The sequence below is a fragment of the Copadichromis virginalis genome, linkage group LG11 (genome assembly GCF_057382275.1).
Source record: "Copadichromis virginalis isolate Kocher_CV1m ecotype Utaka linkage group LG11, C_Virginalis_male_GT1.1, whole genome shotgun sequence".
Lineage (NCBI taxonomy): Eukaryota > Metazoa > Chordata > Actinopteri > Cichliformes > Cichlidae > Copadichromis > Copadichromis virginalis.
The window spans coordinates 38,996,713-39,020,060 of record NC_140628.1 but is presented as its reverse complement, the minus strand read 5'-3'; the positions used below and the strand labels follow the sequence as shown (position 1 = coordinate 39,020,060).

The following is a 23,348-nucleotide window of genomic DNA, read 5'->3' as shown; positions in this document are numbered from 1 at the left end:
CCCCTGAAATTCAAACCTGAATAAACAACATGAACCAAAGTCACTGTTCAGTCCTCTGAGGTTTGACGAAGCTTTTATTTGAACTTGTGGCTCAGTCAGAAACACTTTCAGATCATCGTTTACATAAGTGGTTTCATACAGACAAGAGTGACAACCATAAAACCAATGATAACTTCTAAATTATCAAAACTATATTAATTAAAAGAGATTAAATGAGTTTCAGCAAATTTCTGTCCAAATAAAACGGGTCACTTCCTGACAGGTTTGAACGTGAAATATTTCAAAGTGCTCGATATTTTGGACAATTACAACCACCGCTGATCACTTTGACTAGATTCTGCTGCATCTGTCTTTTTTACATAATAAAGTTCAGAACTTGGCGAACATTCGTCTACCCAACAAGTCTTGGTATCAAACCCATCCACACATCTCCAACCAACAACACAGAGCCTTCATCACTACTTTTGTTAAGGTTCAAAATTGAGGAAGGAGAGTACAAACCACCCTTGGTCCAGAAGCTCTTGGTCAAACAATGATTTTTAATGAACACACGTGTGGGAAGAATAATCTGTACACAGACAGGAATTAATCTTCAACTTAATCAAAGCATGAACAGATATTTTATAGCATCAGGGTTTGATTTACTGACGCCCCTTCATGCGTCACAGATACATTTTATACATAGATCAGATCAACACCACAATGACTTTTAACCCAGAAGATCATCTTCTATTTTCATGGCTGGTACTTTCCGTTCTTGTCTTAAAGTGAATTGTTCCTCTTTCTTGCCGAGACATGACTAATCTCTCCTCTAAATAAATCTAACTCATGTGTGTGTGTGTGTTGACCTCACATGCTCTTTCTCAATTCACCTGTTGCACTTCTGACCTTTCACCAGACCAGAGGCTCACTGAGACTATATGTATGTCTTCTACTAAATAAATGTTTTAACCAAGAACTTCTACTAAAACCTTAATATAAAATGATCTGATATATAAGTGTTTTGTAAGCATGTACTGCAATTCCTTCTATGGCTCCAAGTCACTTGCACAATAGATTGTCCGGACATCGCGCCGAACAAAGCTTCCAACCCCCAATTAATTGACCGAGCTCCAACTCTTTAATAAGCACAGATATGCATTGTGTATAAAATAGTCATAACTGCACCTGGAATACAAAGTTAACATAATAACTGTATGCATAACATCTTAAGGCCTTCTTAAAGCTATCTGTTACATTGTTAAAGCCTCGTCTTAGCCTGCTGCTCAAAATAACTTTCACTTCTGCAAAACTCTCCAAGCCTGTTTCCTGTCCTGTTACTTTTAGCCTTTCTGAAAGACACACTGTTTAAACCTCTAAACGCAATATAAACTCCAGATTATATTATTAATGCAATGGTAATGATGACAATTATTTAACAATAGCAGTAAAATAATTTCCCTGCTCCACACTCCCTCTCGCGACCTCTGGTGTTCCAGAGGTCGCAATACATTGTGTCCTCGCTCAGACCCTCTCTAGCCGTCCTCTGGCTCAACCAGCTCCCATTCGAGAACACTCCATGTGTAAGCTTAGGTTTTCTCGGTCCCTCTCTTTTGGTTCATGAGGCCTCGAGATCTCCAGCATCCTCGCCCCTCCTGTGGTCGCCGAGATCTTCTGCAAAGGAAACAAAACACCTTTTCCTGCACCTCCCTAACTTATCCTATTTGGGACTCTGTAATCAAAAGCATGATCCTAATTATGTTCTTAACTTATTGACTTGTATTTATATATATTCTTCAACGTTACTCATCCCTTTAAAACTCTTTAAGCCCTGCTTTTACGTCCGGTTGCTCGCTCTATTTTTCCCTTATCTGATCATCAACATCCTGTGCACAAACTGTCCACCTTTTTAACAAAAAATCATTAGAACCAGCCTATTCTACTAAAAGCTCCAAAAGAAAAACAACCACTTTAATCAATTAAGTTTAAGCATATAAGCAATTACTCCTGTATACATTTCATCATAGCTAAATGCTGCCTAAAAACAACTCCTATGTGTTAACTTCATTTTAACCTCACATTTCCTATGTTATAACCTGTTTTTGGTATAGCCTTTTTGTTTCATTTTGCTCCTTTTAATGTAACAATACCTTCTAATTCTAATTTATCAGACTTAACCAAAATATATGCTTTCCTTCCTCTTTGGTCCTTCTTTAAGTTCAGGAAATTATTTTACTGCTATTGTTAAATAATTTCCCTGCTCCACACTTTGCATCAGTGCTTGATTATCAGGAGCAAAACACAAAATAACATCATAACCAAGCTGCACGTTGACCAAAAAAACAAAACAGCTTTCAGTCACATCTCATCAACTCTGTGACTGGAAAAAGGTTATGAAATGTGGCTAAAGGCTTCTTGCTTCTTCTACAAAGCAAAGCAGATTATGAACAGCATACATTTAACATATTTGAAAGAATTGTGAAATAAATATAGAACATTTTCTGCTAAATGTGAAACAGATCTGGGATTATTTGGGACTTTGTGGCTCGACATTAAACCCAATTAAACCTAATGACAGAGTTTTCTCTGGAATTACATTGATGCAGGCTGATACTCTAGATTCATGTGACGGTGTTTTTTGGGAGGCGTCCCATACGAATTGGTCTTGGGCCCTTTTTTATTTCTTCTGTCTTAAAAACCTCCTTTAGGAAACCTCTTGTAGGTTTTGCATGTTGCCGCCTGTCCACAGCGAGAACGGCGTCAGCGATCAAATGATAATTTGGTGACAGCTTTGCGGCTGAACACGAACGCACAAACCAGCAGCAGCTGAGGCAGGTTCGTCTGATCATCCAGGACTGAGGTGGCCGGCTGTAATCGCTCGGGGGTCGGGGTCAAAGGCCGCGGTCGGTGGGGGATAAGGGTGGGGTCAAACCTCAGCGTGGTGTTTAGGAGTCGGTTGTTTCTGTAGCGTTGGCAGCATTTTCGGAGGAGTTGGGGGTCAGGTACTCGAAGGCCTTCTGGCTCTGGGAGACGAACTGTTTGAGCGGGGCGAGGAGCAGCTCGGCGGCAGATGGCCGTCGAAGGGCGGCGCCTTCGGAAGGGAGGGGCGTGCCCTCCACCTCTGCGGCTTGGGGCTCCTTTAGACTCGAGCGACGACAGCCATTAGTTGGGTCGGGGCTCACAGGACCCCCGGAACCTCGTGCAGCGCGGGAGTACAGGCTCCGGCGGCGGCGAGGACGGCCGTCCATGGCCTTCAGGAAGAGGCTGTTACTGGAGCCACGACGAGACGAGTTGTCGGATACAAGCTCCTCTTGGTTCAAGAATTCCTCCACCTCCTGAGGAGATGGTTTCTGCAGCTGAAAACAAATGGGGAGTGGAGTTGGAAATCCCGACATGTCTCAGGTGTGTTACAGGTGTGTTGCAGGTGCTTTCTACTCACCATGTCGTAAAGTGGTGTGGTGTTGAACACGAACTGAAGGATGATCTTGGCCACTTCCCTCAGCTCTTGAAGCAGCTCCTGGATTTGGAGGGGTACTGCTCGGACCAGACGAACCACACGCAGCTCTGCCAACATGGTCGTCCGAACTCTGACCGCATTCAGAGAGGCCTCTCTGAGGGCCTCTGCTTGGTACACCAGCGCCACCAGGAGGCCCTGCAGGAATTGCAGCAGGTCACCGGACAACTTGAGGACCCGAAGCAGACCAACCTGCAGGGAACAGGTGCTGTTGTTAGAACATCCATGAATCTTGTGTCTCTTCAGCAGTAAACTTACTAAAATGGTGAATGAACTCGGAAGAATTCGACTTTTTCACTCCTCTAGCTGCTTTGTTCTTCAGCTTCTGTCTTTTCACCTCCTTTAACTTTTCTGTCACATAAACCAGAATTCCTTACAGCTGTTTTACAGTAAACACATACATGTACCTGTTAGTAGCCTAAACATGACCCATCATGGACAGGTGCAATGGACCTATGCATGGCTAACACATTCAACAATTCTGAGACCAGGAGGAGACACAAACCCAACCTCATGGGGTCATAAGCTACTCCCAGTCCCAGTTCCAAGCCTGGATCAATGAGAAGGTGGATCAAACATGCAACACCATCTGGGAACAGATCACAGTACCCGAGGATCTCCAGGATTTAGTTCTTGGTGTTATTATGAAGAAAGTTCGCAAACAGCTTGATTGAGTTCCTTTGCCCCGGTGATGAATTCTGATCTGTGTAGTGAAATACTGTGTTACTGTTCAGTGGGGCCTCTCTGCACTTTCCTTAAATCTGTAATAAGTGAGTGCCATACCCGAACTGGGACACTCGTGTCCTTTCGTTGGCATAAACTCTCCGTAAACCTCTCAGAGTTTACGGAGACAGCAAATTTTCTGGGACACAACGGGGGAGAAAAATTGGACCGGTACCAGCTGGAAGCAGAGCGACACGTGAGGACACAGAAAGCAACGCGTGAGGAGGGATTGCTCAGGAACAAAGACGGCAGGAACAGCAGGAATGAGATGAGGGCCCGTCTGTCACACGTCCCCAAATGTAATCAGTGATGCATTTATTTTGTGGAGGAAAAGCACTGAATTAACTACACTCACATGTGAAAGGACTCCAGTTTGTACTGGTATTTAGAAGAACCATGCCTCCAGCTGAATACTTCTTTTGAAGACTATAAACTAATAAAAAATATCTTGTTTCAGGATCACAGTGACACGTAATCTGGTCCATAAGCAACAGCTTCAAACCTGGAATTTGGGCTCTTAGATGATAAAAACATCCATTCATTTATTTCGCCTGCCTGTAAACTCGTGGCAACACTGCATTATGTGGATGAAAGTTCAGTAATAAGAGGAATTATGTTTGTTTGCCTCACTCCAGAAAGGCTCACAGCAACAATCTGCATCACTTACTTAAAAGGAAAAGGATCAAAGTGTAATTATACATCAGGACACTGATTGTTTCCTGTCCGACGTTCACTCCACACTGTCTAGATTTTCCCCTACCTGCAGTAGCCGCACACACAGACAACCTTCCATCCCATCATCCTTTATGTGAAACATCATTTCCTTTCTCATTTTTCTTACTTCCCTCGCCACCTTCTCTTTTATACTTGCTGCTTTCCTTCTGCGCTCCCTTTTCCTCTTCCTTGCCTCGTCTGCATTTACTTCGTCTCTGCAGGTTAAACACTCAGGGCTCACCGAGAGACAAAACTCTGTCTAATTTAGATTTGGGCCAATGTAATTGCATATAACATACATACAACACAAACTGCAGATACGTTTGGATGCTGTGTAAAATGTAAACAAAGTATGAATGCAATAATTTGCACATCTCATAAACTCATATTCGAACTGAGATATTTTACTATTTCATGAAAAGTATTCGCAGCAAAAAAGTTGGGAGAAAAGCAAGTGGTGCTAAAAATAAACAGCAGGAGGAACATTTTGGAATTTATGCTTCCAGTCTTTGGTCCTGTTTATTGGAGTGACAGCTGACTGAGCATCAGCCGACCAATCAGAGACAAGCCAGGATGCGTAACGAGATATTTACGCAGAGATTGTTGTTTTTCTCTCCGAATACAAAATGTTCTCAGGTCTGTCCTGGGAAATTTGGGGTTCGGGTATTTGGGTCAAACTGAGACAGCGGGCTGTGACCTTCTGTGCTGCTGACAAACAGCCACTTGAACACGTGAGCGCACAGCGACAGGCTAATGAGGCGGCAGATTGCTGCTGACACAACAACATGTTGACCAGCTCACCTGCAGAGACACGTCCTCATTAGTCTGAATGAAACAGGACGGCTGCGCCCACAGCCGAGCCTCAGAAATGTGACCAGCCTGTGCTTATAAGTCACACTGTGGAGGAGATGACAGGCTTTTGCAGGGTCACTGCGACGTGCCTTTCACAGCACGGCCAGATACCAGCAAGAAGAAACAAACTGCTCACTGGTGAAGTAAAAACACCACAGAAGCCTTTCATGTTTCACAGGGGAAAGGATAGAGTTCAGTGTTTCCTCACACCAAAGATGCTTTTGATAAAAGACTCATTAAAACTCAAAGAGCTGAAACATTTTAGGGCATCCAACTCGTTTTATCGCTCCTCACTACTTCTACTGCATGCGGTGAATCACGATGCTTCAGTTCAGAAGGCTGCACCAAAACTGTGAAGGTCTTTGCTTTCCCGTGGTGCTGCACGCAGTAATGGTGCTATCAAAGCAGCAACACGTGGAGCTTCAGCAGCAGGTCTAATTCAATCAGTTTGATTTTATAAAACCAAATCACAACAACAGACGCCTCAAGGCGTTTTATACGGTAAGATAGAGACCTACAATAACACTGGGCGCAGTCAGTGTTTGGCTCAGTGATCAGGACGACGTAATGCACAAACACAATCTAGACAAACATTGTCACGTTTCTGCCTTTCATTCAAATAACTTCACAATCCTCTGTGTGCATCTTTACACACACACACACACACGTCGGGTATTCATATCATTTTGGTCCCCACAAAGATTCAATTTATTTTTATTTATACAGCGCCAAATTACAACAAAAGTCACCTCAGGGTGCTTTATAATGTCAGGTAGATCCTACAATACTACATACAGAGACAAACCCAACAATCATATGACGCCCTATGAGCAGCACTTTGGCGACAGTGGGAAGGAAAAACTCCCTTTTAACAGGAAGAAACCTCCGGCAGAACCAGGCTCAGGGAGGGGCGGGGCCATCTGCTGTGATTGGTTGGGGTGAGAGAAGGAAGACAGGATAAAGACATGCTGTGGAAGAGAGACAGAGGTTAATAACAGATATGATTCAGTGCAGAGAGGTCTGTTAACACATAGTGAGTGAAGAAGAAAAACTCAATGCATCATGGGAATCCCCGGCAGCCTACATCTATTGCAGCATAACTAAGGGAGGATTCAGGGTCACCTGGTCCAGCCCTAACTATATGCTTTAGCAAAAAGGAAAGTTTGAAGCCTAATCTTGAAGATATGAATATCAAGATGTGTTTTGAGTGCGAATTATCATTTGCATTAAAGATAAAATTGCATTAATGGTTTAGGAATGATCTAAACTCCTGAGTTTAAAGGTACTTAAACAATTGACTGACAGGCAGTTGAAGTGAAGGTGGCCGTTATTACCATGAAAAACCAAAATTAAACCAAAATAAGAACAGCAAAAATCCACAATCTGCTTAAAAAGTCTCAAAAAGAAGGAATCCACCAACGGGATCAGCAACACTGAAAGGTCTGAAACACACAGGAGACAAATCGTGGTGCAGACGTCTTTCCTTGTTTAAGAAAACCTCCGCACAACATGGGAGCGAGTGAAGAACGCGATGATGAGGTCTGAATCGGGACATGAGTGGAAATACAGAGTTTACGATAGACTGCACTCCACTGAAGAACAAGAAGGACAGACCCGACTTAGGAAAACTTGGATTAGCCAGAAAAAAAGCCGGCACAGAAACCAAGATGAAGTTGGAGCTGAACGATGGGAAAAGCTGAAGCAGACACCAGCAGGGTGATGGCGTGGGCATGAATGGCAGCAGGTGAAAGCGCCTCACAGTTTAGACTGACTAGTATTAAAGTAGTTAAACCAGTCCTTAAAATTAAAGTTAGTCTGTCCAGTTATTGTACATAAAAATGAATGAAAGTCCAGAACAATTCATGACAAATTTTAAACTCCTTGAAGTGACGCTGACAGTCTGCACTTGTGATTTAAACTGTCCTGTAGAGGCAACGCTACAAAAACTGCTTCTGTACAAACACTGAGTGTAGTGTAATGAGTGTTTCTCAGTGTAGCGTAAAGTAACAGGTTGCATCTGTGAAATACAGTTAAAATCACCCACAGATAAACTTCTCATTGTGCACTTTGAGGGCAGAGGCTGAATATCATGATGTAGATCTGTGTCGCTCTGCATGTCGCTGATGATGTTTTAAACAAGCTGAGGCCGTGAGTCTGAGCAGACCGCACTCGGCCGTTATCGCCCCATCAGCTCAGACGCTCCACGCGGCACGTAGGCAGCGAGCTCCGCTTAGATTACAGCCGTCTGCTGAGGAAGCACATCCATTTATCTTTAATGGAGCTCATTTTCCCGAAGGCAGGAGACTCCCATCTGTGTGCCATCAATCCATCCCTCGCTATTCAGAGAACACTTGTGTTTTCTTTAACAGCAGGACATCTAAACTGACGCTGATATTTATTTTCTGTTCTCATCCACACCCTAAAAAACATTTACAGAATTTCACTCGCATGTGCTGTGCCAGTGTGCCTGCACATGTGATGTGACAATAAAAAGTGATTTGATTTGATTTGATTTACACGTGAGGCCCGGAGGCCAAAGTCAAAGTGACCTCGGAGATGTCTTTATGAGCCGTTTCCTGTTGTCATTACAGCGCCGTGAATACAGGTGTTCCTGCAACACCTGCACCGAGCAGGCTGGAGCTTCCTCCCATTGCTTTCATTCATGTTTTAGTGTCGAGTCACGTTTTCTCTCTTTGGATTCTTCTCGTTTAAAATTCTTCTCAATTTATCTGCTCACATAACAACGCTAATCTGTACTCGATCAAACTGAGTCTGATGTGTGCGTGTGTGCGTGTGTGCGTGTGTGTCCAGTCATGTAGCTGCCGCCAACACACACACACACACACACACACACACACACACACACACACACACACACACACACACACACACACACACACACTTTGGCGCTCCCAGGTGTAATGAGCACACATGTAGGTGTCTGAGAAACATCCTGCCGCTCTTATCCTGTCTGACGTTTCATATTTCAGTTTGTAGGGCTGTTGTTCAGGTTTCTATGTTCTCAGTTTTAGGACTTTCTGGACAAACTGGCCAAAATGTTCCAAGATTCTTAAGTTGGAACATTTCTGACTTGTCAGGCGTGCATGAGGTGTTTTTTAATGTCTTACGTCCCATTTTAAGTGCAGTTTCATCCCACAGCTTCTGGGATGGTTTCATTGGTTTGCACAGTCACTTCTGAATCATGTTTCTTCAGGTTTATTGGATATTTTATGTTGAATTGGATAAAAAGAAAAGAAAGACACTTTGAACAGGTTGGACTTTTGTATCGGAAACTTCGCGTGTCGACCTCTGAACCCTCAGACAGACCTGTGTGTTGGGCTAATTTGCTTTCATTTTTTAACAACTGGTCCTCACAGAGCTAGATAAACGAGACCACTCGTCTTACAGCAGCTGCTTCACGTCTCCTCGTTTGTTTGTTCTGGACGGCAGAAGATTTCTATCATGGTGAAAATGACAGAAACGTTTGTTTTAGGGAAGAGCTTGCTGCCGCCGCCTCTCAGCGATAAACGCTGGTCCCAGCCTGAGAGTCATAAAAGCTGCTGGGAGGAGAAACGTGGGGGTTTTAGGATAAACTGAGGAGGACGAGTCAAAGGTGAACGCTACTGTAGAACATCTGACCAATGTTGTTCATTAATGCTGCTTTAATATACCTGTTCCGTATTAGTATGCTGCGCATGCACGCAGTGAGACGGGAAGCAAGAGGAGGGGACCCGCCCCCTGGAATGGAATGACTAACGTGTAATGGTTGCTTTGTTTCGAAGTAAATGATGCTCGATGATATTCACGAACCCTGAGTCATTATTGAACGACAAACATGGTGTCAGAAGTGGGATCATTTCCAGAAATGCTGCAAGTCATCACAAACACGGCAATTCAAAAAGAGACCCGTAAACCACATTGAAATGCAGGCGCACGGCAGCGATGAAGAAATGTTCTATGTGAATGGAATTGACATAGACACTATAAATCCCTGCTTTCCATACAAGAATGACATTTTCACCACGGTGCATATTAATGGAAAACCCTTAGAGCTCAAAGTGGACACTGGCGCCAAATGTAATGTCATGCCAGCTAACCTTTTTGAACAACTGAGACATGATGAAAAACTCATGCCATCACGAAACACTAAACTGGTGGCATATGGGGGAGAGGAAATTCAAACAGCTGGCACAGCAACACTCTCATGCCACTCTGCAGGCAAGGACTACCCTCTGCAGTTCTTCATAGTGAAACGAGACGTACAACCCCTACTTGGCTTACCAGACTCACTTCACTTACAATTAATCACACTAAACAAAGAAGTCCACCATGTGACTAAGGAAGTGGAAAGCACCTTTTCAGAACAGATCTTCTCAGAGTATTCAGACCTCTTCGAAGATAAACTTGGTAAACTTCCGGTTATCTATTCCATGAAAATAGACCCAGAAGTCACACCAGTAATAAAGCCAGCACGCAAAATACCAGTTCCAATGCTAGACAAGGTTAGAGCAGAATTAACCCGTATGGTCGAGTTGGGTGTGATCACCCCTGTCACAGAGCCAACAGAATGGGTGTCGTCCATGGTGGCGACCCACAAGAAAAATTCAGATGAGATCAGACTCTGCATCGATCCAAGAGACTTGAATAAAGCACTAAAACGCCCACATCATCCTATGCGTACTATAGAGGAGATAGCCGCCCAAATGCCTAACTCCAAAGTCTTTTCCGTCTTGGATGCGAAATGCTCCTTTTGGCAGATAACACTTGACCACCAATCATCCATGCTCACAACTTTCAGCTCACCGTTTGGCAGATTCCGCTTTCTAAGAATGCCATATGGAATAAACTCAGCCAGTGAGGTGTTCCAGCGTGCAATGGAGCAGATCTTTGCTGGATACCCCTGTGCTATCATTGTCGATGACATACTCATCGGTGGAAGAGATATGAAAGAGCATGAACACAATCTCAGAAAAGTACTCGACCGTGCAAGGGAAGTCAAGCTGAGACTTAACCCCCTGAAGTGCAAATTCAGTCTCAAAGAAGCCTGCTATGTTGGCCACGTCTTCACAAGCGAGGGCTTGAAGCCTGACCCAGCAAAGACCAAAGCAATTGAAGAGATGCCCACACCTGAAAACGTCACAGCTCTCCAACGCTTCTTAGGGATGATTAATTACCTAGGAAAGTTCATTCCTAATTTCAGCGAGCTTTCAGCCCCACTTCGGGAGCTAACGTGCAAAGACGTACAGTGGTGTTGGCTCAAGCAGCATCAAGATGCATTCGATGCTTTAAAACGAAGCCTGACCAGTCCTCCTACCCTCAGATACTACGACGTAAAGAAACCCGTCACGCTAACGTGTGACGCATCGCAGCATGGACTCGGGGCTGCATGCCTCCAAGAAGGCGCCCCGATTGCCTACTCATCTCGTACTCTGACACAGACAGAAACGCGCTATGCGCAGATTGAGAAGGAGCTTCTTGCAGTCGTATTTGGTTGTTCCAAGTTTAATGATTACATCTATGGGAAACAAATCCAAATTGAAACCGATCATCAGCCATTAGTCACTATCTTGAACAAGCCAATACATTCAGCTCCAGCCAGACTGCAACGCATGATGCTTAGGCTGCAAAAGTACAACTTTCAGATAGTGTACAAAAAAGGCTCGCAGATGTACCTCGCCGACACTTTATCCCGTGCTCCCACAACCTCGACGGATCAGAACAGTGATGAAACAGCTGACTACGAGATCATGTCGATCCAGCAAATCTCTTCTTACAGGCTGATGCAGCTAAAGGAACACACTGCCTCAGATCCAGAGCTACAGAAACTGAGCACTGTCATAATGAGAGGATGGCCTTGCAGACAAACTCAGCTGCCCACAGAACTTCGTCAATACCACCCATATCGAGACGAACTCACTCTAGAAGATGGCATTGTCATGAAATGGCTGAAAACAGTGATTCCTAAATCTTTGCAAAAAGATTATATCGTCATCCTCCACAGAGGGCACCCAGGCATGGAAGCTACTAAACGCAGGGCCCGTGGCATTGTGTTTTGGCCCACAATGACAGCAGATATTGAGCAAGAAACAGCTGCGTGTCCAGTGTGCAACAGCACAAGGCCACATCAACAGAAAGAGCCGTTAAAGCTACATCCAGTGCCAGACCTACCCTGGTCAACCGTCGCCACCGACATCTTCGAGTGGAACGGACAACATCACCTGGTTGTAGTCGACTCTTACTCAGGTTGGTTCGAAGTAGACCTGCTTCCAGACCTAACCGCCAACACTGTCATCACAAAGCTCAAAAGACACTTTTCTGTCCATGGCAGCCCGCACAAAGTAATATCAGACAACGGCACTCAGTTCACCAGCCAACGCTTTGCAGACTTTGCTTCAGCATGGGACTTTGTTCATGTGACAAGTAGCCCAGAATACCCGCAGGCCAATGGATTGGCTGAACGTGCGGTTCGCAGTGCAAAGCAGTTGATGGAAAGATCAAAGAGAGATGGAACGGATGTCTTCCTTAACCTACTCAATCTCCGCAACGTGCCACGAGACAACACATTAGGTTCCCCAGCTGAAAGGCTGATGTCAAGACAGACGCGCACGACCCTACCCGTGTGTAGACGTCTGCTCGTTCCCAGCCCCAAAAGCAACAGAACAGTTAAAACAAACCTACTTCACAAGCGCCAGGCACAAAAGAGATACTATGACAAGTCCAGCAGACCCCTCCGCCCCCTCATGCCAGGTGAGGTTGTGCGGATGCAAACGCGTCAAGGACATGACTCCTTAGGAACCATCAAGGAAGCCCGCGAAGAGCCCAGATCGTACATCGTCCAGTCAGGAGCTGGAGAGTACAGGCGAAACCGCAGACATATCCTCCCAGTCTCTGAACCGCCACCACCACACGGAGATTCCCGTGATGATTACACCGCAGCCCAACCACCTACCACTGACTCCCCACAGCACATCCAAGAACCCGTGACACAAACCGACGAACAAACACATAGCCACACGCAACACTTCACACAAGCCCCAGTCCAGTCCCCCTGTCGCCCGGCACGTGATGCTTACATCACACGATCTGGGAGGGTCTGCAAACCAAACCCCAAGTATGAACACTAAGGCATAAGAGATGGACAGTAACACAAAAAAAAAAAAAAAAAAAAAGTGGACAGTACAAGTGATGTGATGTCAGCAAAGTTAAATGCTCTCCATGTCCTTACCAATGACACAGTTCAAGGTGTGAAGTAAGTTGTTAATGTTTAGGCTAGAATGTTATGATATGGACATGTTGTTAACGTGTTATTGCTAAAGGTGTTGTTAGCAGTTTATACAGCCATAAGCTAAAGAGAGGGGATGTAGAACATCTGACCAATGTTGTTCATTAATGCTGCTTTAATATACCTGTTCCGTATTAGTATGCTGCGCATGCACGCAGTGAGACGGGAAGCAAGAGGAGGGGACCCGCCCCCTGGAATGGAATGACTAACGTGTAATGGTTGCTTTGTTTCGAAGTAAATGATGCTCGATGATATTCACGAACCCTGAGTCATTATTGAACGACAAACAGCTACTAAAAATAACACAGAAAACTAAAAGCTTTAACCTCCTAGGACCTGGCGTCCACATATGTTGACATCACATTTTGGGTTATTTAGACCAAAATACTCAATTTTGCTCTACAAGGGCCTGATATCCACTTACGAGGACAGTATGTGCTACTCTTCTATCAAAATTTAAAATGAATATCCTCATATGTGGCTCTTATTTTTGTTAGAAACAAAAATTAGGCAAAAAAAAAATCTGCTAATTCTTTGTTTTTACATTCATCAGGACCCAGTCAGCCCAAATATCAAAGAGAAATTAAAAATGCTGCTGTGGAAGAGTTCGGGTCTTAGGAGGCTAAATAACTGAAACTAACATTAACAACAAAACGAGAACACACTGGACTCAAATTATCTCAGGACACAGAAACGTGCAGTTTAGTTTGGCCCAGGTGGACATATTTCCTCATGTGCTCGTCATAATTATGAGGACTTTTGTTTGTATTTTTAAAGTGTGACTGTCACAGTCAGTTCCTCACATTCAAACATAAAGACAGGTTTAAAGTAAAAACCTGGAAAGTGTGACTGACAGATACTTATCATCATCATCATCATTAGAAAAGGTTTAAATGTTTTAATTCCTCTGGTGACATCAGCCCCAGGGTCCTGAAGTCCTGTTTTTTGACCTTGTGATGTGTTTTTTCATCATCGCCTTCGTGGTGTTTTAAATCGATGGGACCATCAAACTTCGAGGTTGTTGGCTGTTGTTGTTGTTCGATAATCCTCCTTTGTGAGTCTTAAAATACGCAATGTTTACAAAACTGTCTAAAACGTTTATTCAGTATCATGTGAAACACGCGGCCGAGCCCAGAGAAGCTAGGAGATCATAGATATCGCCCCCTGCTGGTCATAAGTCAGAAGACAGGACCTGGAAGCTACGTCCAAGTTGTTATACTTTTATCCCAACTCTTGAGGCGATCGTGGCTCAAGAGTTGGCAGTTCGTCTTGTAATCGGAAGGTTGCCGGTTCGAGCCCCGGCTTGGACAGTCTCGGTCGTTGTGTCCTTGGGCAAGACACTTCACCCGTTGCCTACTGGTGGTGGTCAGAGGGCCCGGTGGCACCAGTGTCCGGCAGCCTCACCTCTGTCAGTGCGCCCCAGGGCGGCTGTGGCTACAATGTAGCTTCATCACCAGTGTGTGAATGTGTGGATGACCGGATGTGTAAAGCGCTTTGGGGTTCTTAGGGACTAGTAAAGCGCTATACAAATACAGGCCATTTATCATTTATCTGCAGCCCAAACTCAGCTGGGGGATTGATTTTATCAATCAAATTACTGGATATGATTCAGATTACATGGAATGAATCCTGCACTATAAGGTCCAGATGTGCCCCAGCTGGGCAGTGTAGTAGTGTGCCCATAGAAGCCCCTTTCTGAGGCCCCAAAGGACAAAGTTGCGGTGAGCACAGCCACTCAGGTCAGTGTGGGATAAGTGTGGGTTTTTTCTGCCCACACAGGCCCACAGTTCACCCACAGCTACCAAAAGTGGGTCCACGCGAGGATGTCTGCTGGGTATGTGAAAGAATTTCTAAGAACTCACGCTCTCTGGACTTGCCATTTCGTTGGGGGAACTGTTGAGATCCTCCAACATGTTTAGATGTAGTTTAGTTTAGATTTGGTTCCTCTTTTAGGTTTATGTGGATTAGATCCCAGGTCTTCCGGACCTTAAAATGAATCTGATTTCTTCTCTCACTGGCATTCAGGTTGCCTAAACAAACCCCACAACTCTGTCGTGTTTCCTTTCACGTTAAACATCACACACCGAGTTCTGCGGGAGTTTGGTTTGCTCTCACCTTGTCGGCAGCGTCTCCCATCGCCCTGACGGCTCTCTGCAGCTGCTCTCTGATCTTCATCAGGCGGTGATAAAGCTGCAGGCTGAGAGTCAGCAGGAGGCTGCGGACCCTCGTCCACATACTGGGCTCATCGCCATCGTCTTCACTCTCGTACTGCTGCACCCTCAGCTCCCATTCCTGACCTGATGGATGGCAGAGACGTTCAGAGGCAGAAGGCTTTGCATTCATAAAGATAGGTTACAGCAAGCAGCCATCAAAAGTAACGTTTGTAGAACTCGTGCTGAACTGGAGTCTGGGCAGGACGTGCATTTCACATGACATTAAAGCATGTTCAGAAACTTCATGTCTGGTCTCATTTCCTGGTGTGGCCCTTGCATTTGACGCCCCTGACCTACAATAAGAAGATTTTAAAAACACTTTCGGTGACACAGCTCAAATGTCCTCGCTGTTTTAAAATTCCAACCAGGCCTCACATAGATATAAAGACAAACGGTAAACACACTCAGTCTAGAAATTTCCTCAGAGTGTCACATGAAGTGAGGTTTTGATCCTGTCACCTTCAGTGTTATTGGCGTCAACATGTGACACTGAGGACTCTGCTCTCTGATTGGTTCGTTGGCTATTATCAGCATAAAGAGCTGAAGTCGCCAGCAGCAGTTTGGGGAGTCAGCAGAGCTTCGGCTCCCTCTGCTGGTTGAATTCTGCAGAAAAATATCCCACACGCAGACACAGGCTGTATCCCAATTCAGGGTCTGCAGCCTTAAAGTATGCAGCCTCAACGATCCTCAAGGGCCGCATACTCAAAGACCGCTAAGGCCGGAAGTGCAAGGCTTGTGTATTGGGACGGTCTAGCCTCCATTGCGCTGCCCAGGTTGCCTAGCAACCATGATACTAACAGCTGGAAACGTGTCATACAGCTTTGTTTGACAGAAATGAAGGAGAAAATCTTTTGTTCATTTGTTTCTTTCTACATGAGCTTTGATCATTCTCTGTAAGATTAAGCTCAGCTATTGAACGGCGTATATTTTAAAGTAAAGGCTTTAAAACCAAGTTAGTGCAAACGTCACTAATGTCACATAACTTCGCCGACATTCAATTCAATTCAATTTTATTTATATAGCGCCAAATCACAACAAAAGTCGCCTCAAGGCGCTTCATAGATACAGAGAAAAACCCAACAATCATATGACCCCCTATGAGCAGCACTTTGGCGACAGTGGGAAGGAAAAACTCCCTTTTAACAGGAAGAAACCTCCGGCAGAACCAGGCTCAGGGAGGGGCGGGGCCATCTGCTGCGACCGGTTGGGGTGAGAGAAGGAAGACAGGATAAAGACATGCTGTGGAAGAGAGACAGAGATTAATAACAGATATGATTCAATGCAGAGAGGTCTGTTAATACATAGTGAGTGAGAAAGGTGACTGGAAAGGAAAAACTCATCATGGGAATCCCCGGCAGCCTACGTCTATTGCAGCATAACTAAGGGAGGATTCAGGGTCACCTGGTCCAGCCCTAACTATATGCTTTAGCAAAAAGGAAAGTTTGAAGCCTAATCTTGAAAGTAGAGATAGTGTCTGTCTCCTGAATCCAAACTGGAAGCTGGTTCCACAGAAGAGGGGCCTGAAAACTGAAGGCTCTGCCTCCCATTCTACTTTTAAATACTCTAGGAACAACAAGTAGGCCTGCAGAGCGAAGTGCTCTAATAGGGTGATATGGTACTACAAGGTCATTAAGATAAGATGGGGCCTGATTATTTAAGACCTTGTATGTGAGGAGCAGGATTTTGAATTCAATTCTGGATTTAACAGGAAGCCAATGAAGGGAAGCCAAAACAGGAGAAATCTGCTCTCTCTTTCTAGTCCCTGTCAGGACTCTTGCTGCAGAATTTTGGATCAGCTGAAGGCTTTTCAGGGAGTTTTTAGGACTTCCTGATAATAATGAATTACAGTCGTCCAGCCTGGAAGTAATAAATGCATGAACTAGTTTTTCAGCGTCACTCTGAGACAGGATATTTCTAATTTTAGAGATGTTGCGCAAATGGAAGAAAGCAGTCTTACATATTTGTTTAATATGTGCGTTGAAGGACATGTCCTGGTCAAACATGACTCCAAGGTTCCTCACAGTGTTACTGGAGGCCAAGGTAATGCCATCCAGAGTAAGAATCTGCTTAGATACCATATTTCTAAGCTTTTCAGGGCCGAGTACAATAACCTCAGTTTGATCTGAATTAAGAAGCAGAAAGTTAGCGGCCATCCAGGTCTTTATGTTTTTAAGACATTCCTGCAGTGTAACTCATTGGTGTGTGTTATCTGGCTTCATGGACAGATAGAGCTGGGTGTCATCTGCATAGCAGTGTAAATGTATGCTATGTCTTCTAATGATGCTGCCTAAGGGAAGCATGTATAATGTAAACAGAATTGGTCCTAGCACTGAACCCTGTGGAACTCCATAATTAACCTCAGTGTGTGAAGAGGACTCTCCATTTACATGCACAAACTGGAGTCTATTAGATAGATATGATACAAACCACTGCAGTGCAGTACCTGTAATACCTACAGCATGTTCTAATCATCTAATAGGATATTATGGTCGACAGTATCGAATGCTGCACTGAGGTCTAGCAGGACAAGCACAGAGATGAGTCCACTGTCAGAGGCCACAAGACATGTGGCCAACAGTAATGTTTTAATGTTCTTCGTTATTAAACATTTGCACATAAATAAGTGACATCATATTCAGTACTTACTTTTCACAGTTTACTCTTCGGCCGCTCCGCTTCTGCCGTCTGCGGCAGAATTCTCCACACCGACTGCCGCGCTATGAATTGTGGGATATATGGGACCACGAAGTCTACACTGCCACAGCCTTAAAATTCAGGGAAATGAAGGACGCATTTGAGGGCCGCACTTCGAGCAGCCTTTGAATTGGGACAGCCTTCGGCGCGCCGCTGTGACGTAATCGGCCTTGAAATGCGGCCTTTAAGGCTGCAGACCCTGAATTGGGATACAGCCACAGTGTCAAGTACTCCTATCTTTTGCAGACATCTAATCGACATAACGCTTTCCCAGCCCCTGACCTTAACCATGACCCTGACTCTAAAACCACATTTTGAGTCTCAAAAATGCCTTCAAACTTGTGGGGATTTTGCCCCACAAAGATATGTACTCACACTAAAACACACGTTTTCCACAGAAAAAAGTTGATTCTCGATAATCTCGTCTGAAATACGAGCTGCAGGGATGCATTTCTGTGTGATAACACGATAACTACAGGTGAGGCAACATTAGCTTAAATCTCTCAGACTTACAGAAAAATAGCTGTTTTGCCAAAGAGCACTACAACCCTCCTCATACTCACGCAGTGTGGGTGGGAGGGGCAGGTAGTAGGCGGTGGCGTCCTCCACGCGACTCAGCACGTCATCGAGTCCCGACATGGCGGCCTGGCCCACCTGAGTGTTCTGCAGCTGCTGCACAGCCACTCGGCCTACGTTGGCCAGACGCTCCAGCTGATCCAGAGCTGCGTCCAGGCCGTCCACCACCCACAGCTGCACGTCATCCAGGGTCAGGAAGAAGGCGTCCTTCAGGTGAGTCATAACCTGATCAGAGGCAGGCATTTACAGCGATTTAAAGTCCCTGTAACATCAGGCAGCAGCCTTCCCTGACATTGTAAACGGTTTTTAAGAGTCGTCTTTGCACATTAAGCCTTTAACAGGCTCAGAGACACTGCAAATGTTGGAGGAGATCAAACTGATACGATCCACCTGGGGGCAGCTGAAGCATGTGAGACACTTTACAATTATCTACAGTCCTGTTTGGGCCTGCCTAATGAATCTCTTTGAGCTCCAGGTTTGGTTTCCACCACCTCCTCAGAGCAGCTCTCTGTGTGTCGGCTGCTGAGCAGGAAGTGCCCAGAGGCTTTCTCCAGGTGATTTCTGCCCCCAGGTGTCCTGTTCTAGACAAACACCTGAAACTACAACTGAATCCTTTGAGTGATGTCTGAAGGACTTTAAGCTGGATGGAAAAACTACATTTATTACTTTAATTTTACATAAAGGTGATGATTTTAAATGATCCGTGTATAGCCTTTTAAAACAATGCTGAGCCTTTCTTCCGTTGGATCCTGTTGTTTCGACAGCCTGGCTGCTCGCTCGTACTCTAGTGCAGAAATTTACCGTTACCTTAACTGGCAGCGGTGCAAAGAAAAGTTTGTGACATGACCACAACAGAAACATCACATCTGTAGCAGGTACTGACCTCGTCTGTTGACTGGTTCAGGATCGGATAGGTTTTCTCCAGGTGATCAAGACCAACGAGAGCAAAACTGTTGGCAGCATCGACTGTGGAGAACAAGACAAACACGATTCAGAGGCAGCGAAACTGTGATTAGGTGAGATGAAGCTAACGGTGCCAGCAGTGCTGTCACGTACTCTGTGGCTCCAAACTCTGCAGGAGGGGCGTGGCTCGTCTCATGGCCTCTTGGGAAAAGCTGCGAACTCCGACCTCGGCCATTCCTCCCATCAGACCCAGCAGACGGTTGCGAGCTTTGACCCCCGAGTACATCGAAGTCACCATCTGTAACGCTGAGCGAACCAGAGGCAGATGGGAAGCTCTCAGGATGGCATTGGTCTGAAACACGAGGAGGAAAACCGTTACACCTCATCAGGACTACAATGGGGTTTTTTAAAGCTGGAACTGGGAATACTGGAATATTTGGGCATTGGAGCTAAAGCTCCCTCAGGTTATGCAGCAGGACAATGATCCGAGCCCACCTCCACCTCACAAATACTTTTTCACATACTTATATATCGATACAAACACAGATCACGTTGTTCTTTTATTCCCATTCATTCTGTATTTCATCATTTGTTGCTCATGCTTCCACAGATCGAATCCCTTCCTCCTCTTCTGTGGAGGAGCTGGAGAAACGTTTGGGCGAAGCCTAAGTATGTTCGCTCTTAGCTCACCTCATGATCTGGATGAGATGACATTTCTCTTTCGCCAAATCTGAGAAAAAACAAACAGAGGTCACAGATCAGACTCGCCTCCACGACCTTCACATCAGCATGAGGCAGTCAGCTGCCAAGCCTCCACAAAGCTCACGACTGTTCGACCAAAGCCAGCATGAAAATCGTCTTTTCTTCGCACCATCCGCTCCAGCCGCCGAGCACACAGCGGCTCAGACGCAGCACAAAAGCCTTTCTTTAAAACGAGAGCGCAGAGAAACGGCGTGAAGACTTTACAGGGAGAAAATGATCTTGAGTTTGCATCATCTGAGTTTCAGCTTTACAAGTCGTCTCTGTGGAAAATGGAAAGCACCTTCAGTAAGTCACCTAAAAACATCACGAGGAAAACTATTGCACCAAGATAAACGTTCTGTATTTCAGACACATAATCAGTATTTTGCAGTTTTCTGCATGAGGGAACTTTTTTTGACTTTTTCTTTATTTGTTTGTTGCTGTTTTTGATTTTCAGCAACGTCTATTTAAACTACTCAACATGGATGAAGTGGAAATAATCCCACAATTCAGACTGGGATCATTGGAAATCATCCATCCATATTCTGCCGAACTCTCTTCCAAGGAAACTCATTTGTATCCATGACCTCATCCTTTGGTCGCTACCCAGAGCTTGTGACCATCGGTGAAGGTTGGGATGTAGACTGAGCGGTAAATTGGCAGCTTCGCAACGTTAAAGTTAAGCAGTGACCACAGGTATTAGTTGGGTTACATGCATAGCTGGACTGGCTGGATGAATGAGTTGAAGGGAAGTTATGAGCTGTTTCTGAGAGACAAATAACACCAGGATCCTTTTCTAAGTAGCTGACAGCTGGTAACTGTGCAGGGGCGGGTCTAGCAAAGTGTTGCCAGGGGGGCAGGTAGGGCATTAACAGGGAGAGGGGGGCACAGAGATATACTTTCTTATTCTCATTTAAAATGTCTCACTTTTAATAAATAATTATCCAAATCTTACAACAAACATTTTCATCTGATGTAAAATGTATAGAAATCCATTATTGTACGTAGTAATTTTTTTAGGGTCCCATCATAATTTCTTCAGAAGGAGCAAAGGTAGTTACTGTTATCTGCAATAAACTTTGAATGAAGAAGTTTGTTGTCCTCCGCACCGCTCAGGTTACGCTGGGCAATAAGATTCTTACTTCACTACAAAGAAATAAGTAAAATAGAATAATTAAATTAAAGAAAATGAACAATACGCAGAAAATAAATAAATTAAAGGATTCACAGCGCACAGAAGTGTAGAGCGGGGTCACAACATAAACTTGGTTCTTATGCAACGGTAAAACATTCAGAACGTACGAGTGTTATTACACAAAAATGTGTTACTGTACAGGCAAAGAAAAGCGGCTGAATATTCCAGTGTGCCAGCACACACACACACACACACACACACACACACACACACACACACACACACACTCGGGTATTCATATCTTGTGGGGGCATCTAAGTGACGTAATGCTTTCCCCAAACATTACCTAATTGTAACTCTGACACTAAAACCACATTTTGAGTGTAAAAATGCCGTCCAGGATTCTGGTCCCCATTACGCTGTTGGTCCCCTCAAGTCAATTATTAGTTTTTGGTCCCCACAAAGATATGAATACATGCTCAAACACAATAAAATTTTTATTTCCAGATGATTTAAAAAATTGTCATTTTGTTAACATGAAACATTTTCTTTAACCATGCACTTACTTTTTCTCTAAACACTACTTGTGTAACCGTAAAGCAGGTTAATTTGCCAGGGAGCAAACCACCAACCGTCTGACAGGTGGAAAGTAACCTAGTCAGTTTTGAAGATTAACAAAGACCAACACTGAGCAGTGCTGGTTTTCTAACACTGGAATATTTCTAACATTTTGAGTTATTTTCCAGTGTTAGAAGATCAGCACTGCTCAGTGTTAGTCTTTGTTAATCTTCAAAACTGACTGGGTCACTATTAAACATATAACACTGTCAAAGGTGTAAATTTAACACTCAACAGTGTTGTATTTAACACTCAGAGGACTGGACCCATATAGACACTCTCCAGTGTTAATTTAACACTGGAGATTTTGCTGTGTATGAGAACAGAACAGGTAATAAATGGAGAATTCAAAGCCAACACATAAAAAACAGCATTTAAAGCTGCTGTTTCCCACAGATGAGAAAGGAAACTTCACACAGAGTCCTGAGCTGATCGTCCCAAACTCAGGAAGAGCTTCTGGTGCCTGCAAGCATCAGGTTTTACAAGGCGCCAGTAACAGAGTTTCTGTTTTAACTCTAACACAGACACACAGGAGAGTCTTACCCCATTAGAGGACTGTTGATGAAGCAGCTGAGCCGAGTCACGATGACAAAAATCATGAAGACACTCTGACTTTATAATCTGTAAATAAAGAGTGCTCCTGGGATTTGAGGTTAATAAACAGCGACCAGATTGGCTGGAGCGTGGTGTGATGTCACTGAGGTTTTAGACTTTAATGGGGAAATTGAATGATTGCCCTGCTGTACATGTCTCTGACTAATCAATTACCTCTGAATCAAAAGGGTCATTCAGGGGGAAAGTACAGGAAACTGAGAGCCGAGGGAAACGCAACACAAAATATAAATACTGTAAATCCAGCTGATAGTCACAACGCTCCACCGGAAAATATCAGCAGAAATATCCAGAATAAAGGTAATAATAAGCTGACGAAACTATAAACCAACAACTGATCGAAGCCTTTCAAACAGACGTAAAGTTAAAGACATTAAACTCTTTCTGCAGCACCCTCTGGTGTGTGGTCTATGTTTAGACTTCCTCTAAAACTAAGGCCTTTTTTAAAACATCTAAAATGCAAAATGTTAGTGGAGGACGGCCACGTCTGCGTTCTGATGTACTGGAGCCACGAGCTGAACGCAGAGGAGAGAAGTATTGATCTGATCAGGCTAGTATCGATCCGATACTGTCCAGATTAGCTGTGTTGCAGGCAGGATGAGGACTCAAACAAAAGCTTGAACAGTAAGAGGCCGCTTTATTGGCTGTGGCAAAAACTCTAAAATTACAAACAGGGAAAACACAAAACTTTCAAGTGGAACCGCAGAACTCAAAATGAACAATAAGGCGATAACACACAGCCCTGAGAGGCAACAACGGACAGAGGAAAACACAAGGCTGAAATACACAAGG

At 44.4% G+C, this 23,348-nt stretch overlaps 1 protein-coding gene across 1 annotated transcript; it reads right to left on the bottom strand.

Annotated features, from left to right (window-relative positions):
• Nucleotides 1-8: 8 nt before the first annotated feature.
• On the bottom strand, nucleotides 9-22,543 carry plin6 (perilipin 6). The gene is made up of 8 exons (XM_085472422.1): nucleotides 22,488-22,543; nucleotides 20,141-20,180; nucleotides 19,604-19,802; nucleotides 19,431-19,513; nucleotides 18,535-18,772; nucleotides 15,180-15,361; nucleotides 3,419-3,685; nucleotides 9-3,335 (listed from the first exon to the last, which is right to left on the bottom strand). Exons 1-8 carry the CDS (start codon nucleotides 22,541-22,543, stop codon nucleotides 2,925-2,927), a joined length of 1,476 nt encoding a protein of 491 aa, XP_085328548.1. The 3' UTR covers nucleotides 9-2,924.
• Between the last annotated feature and the right edge of the window lie 805 nt (nucleotides 22,544-23,348).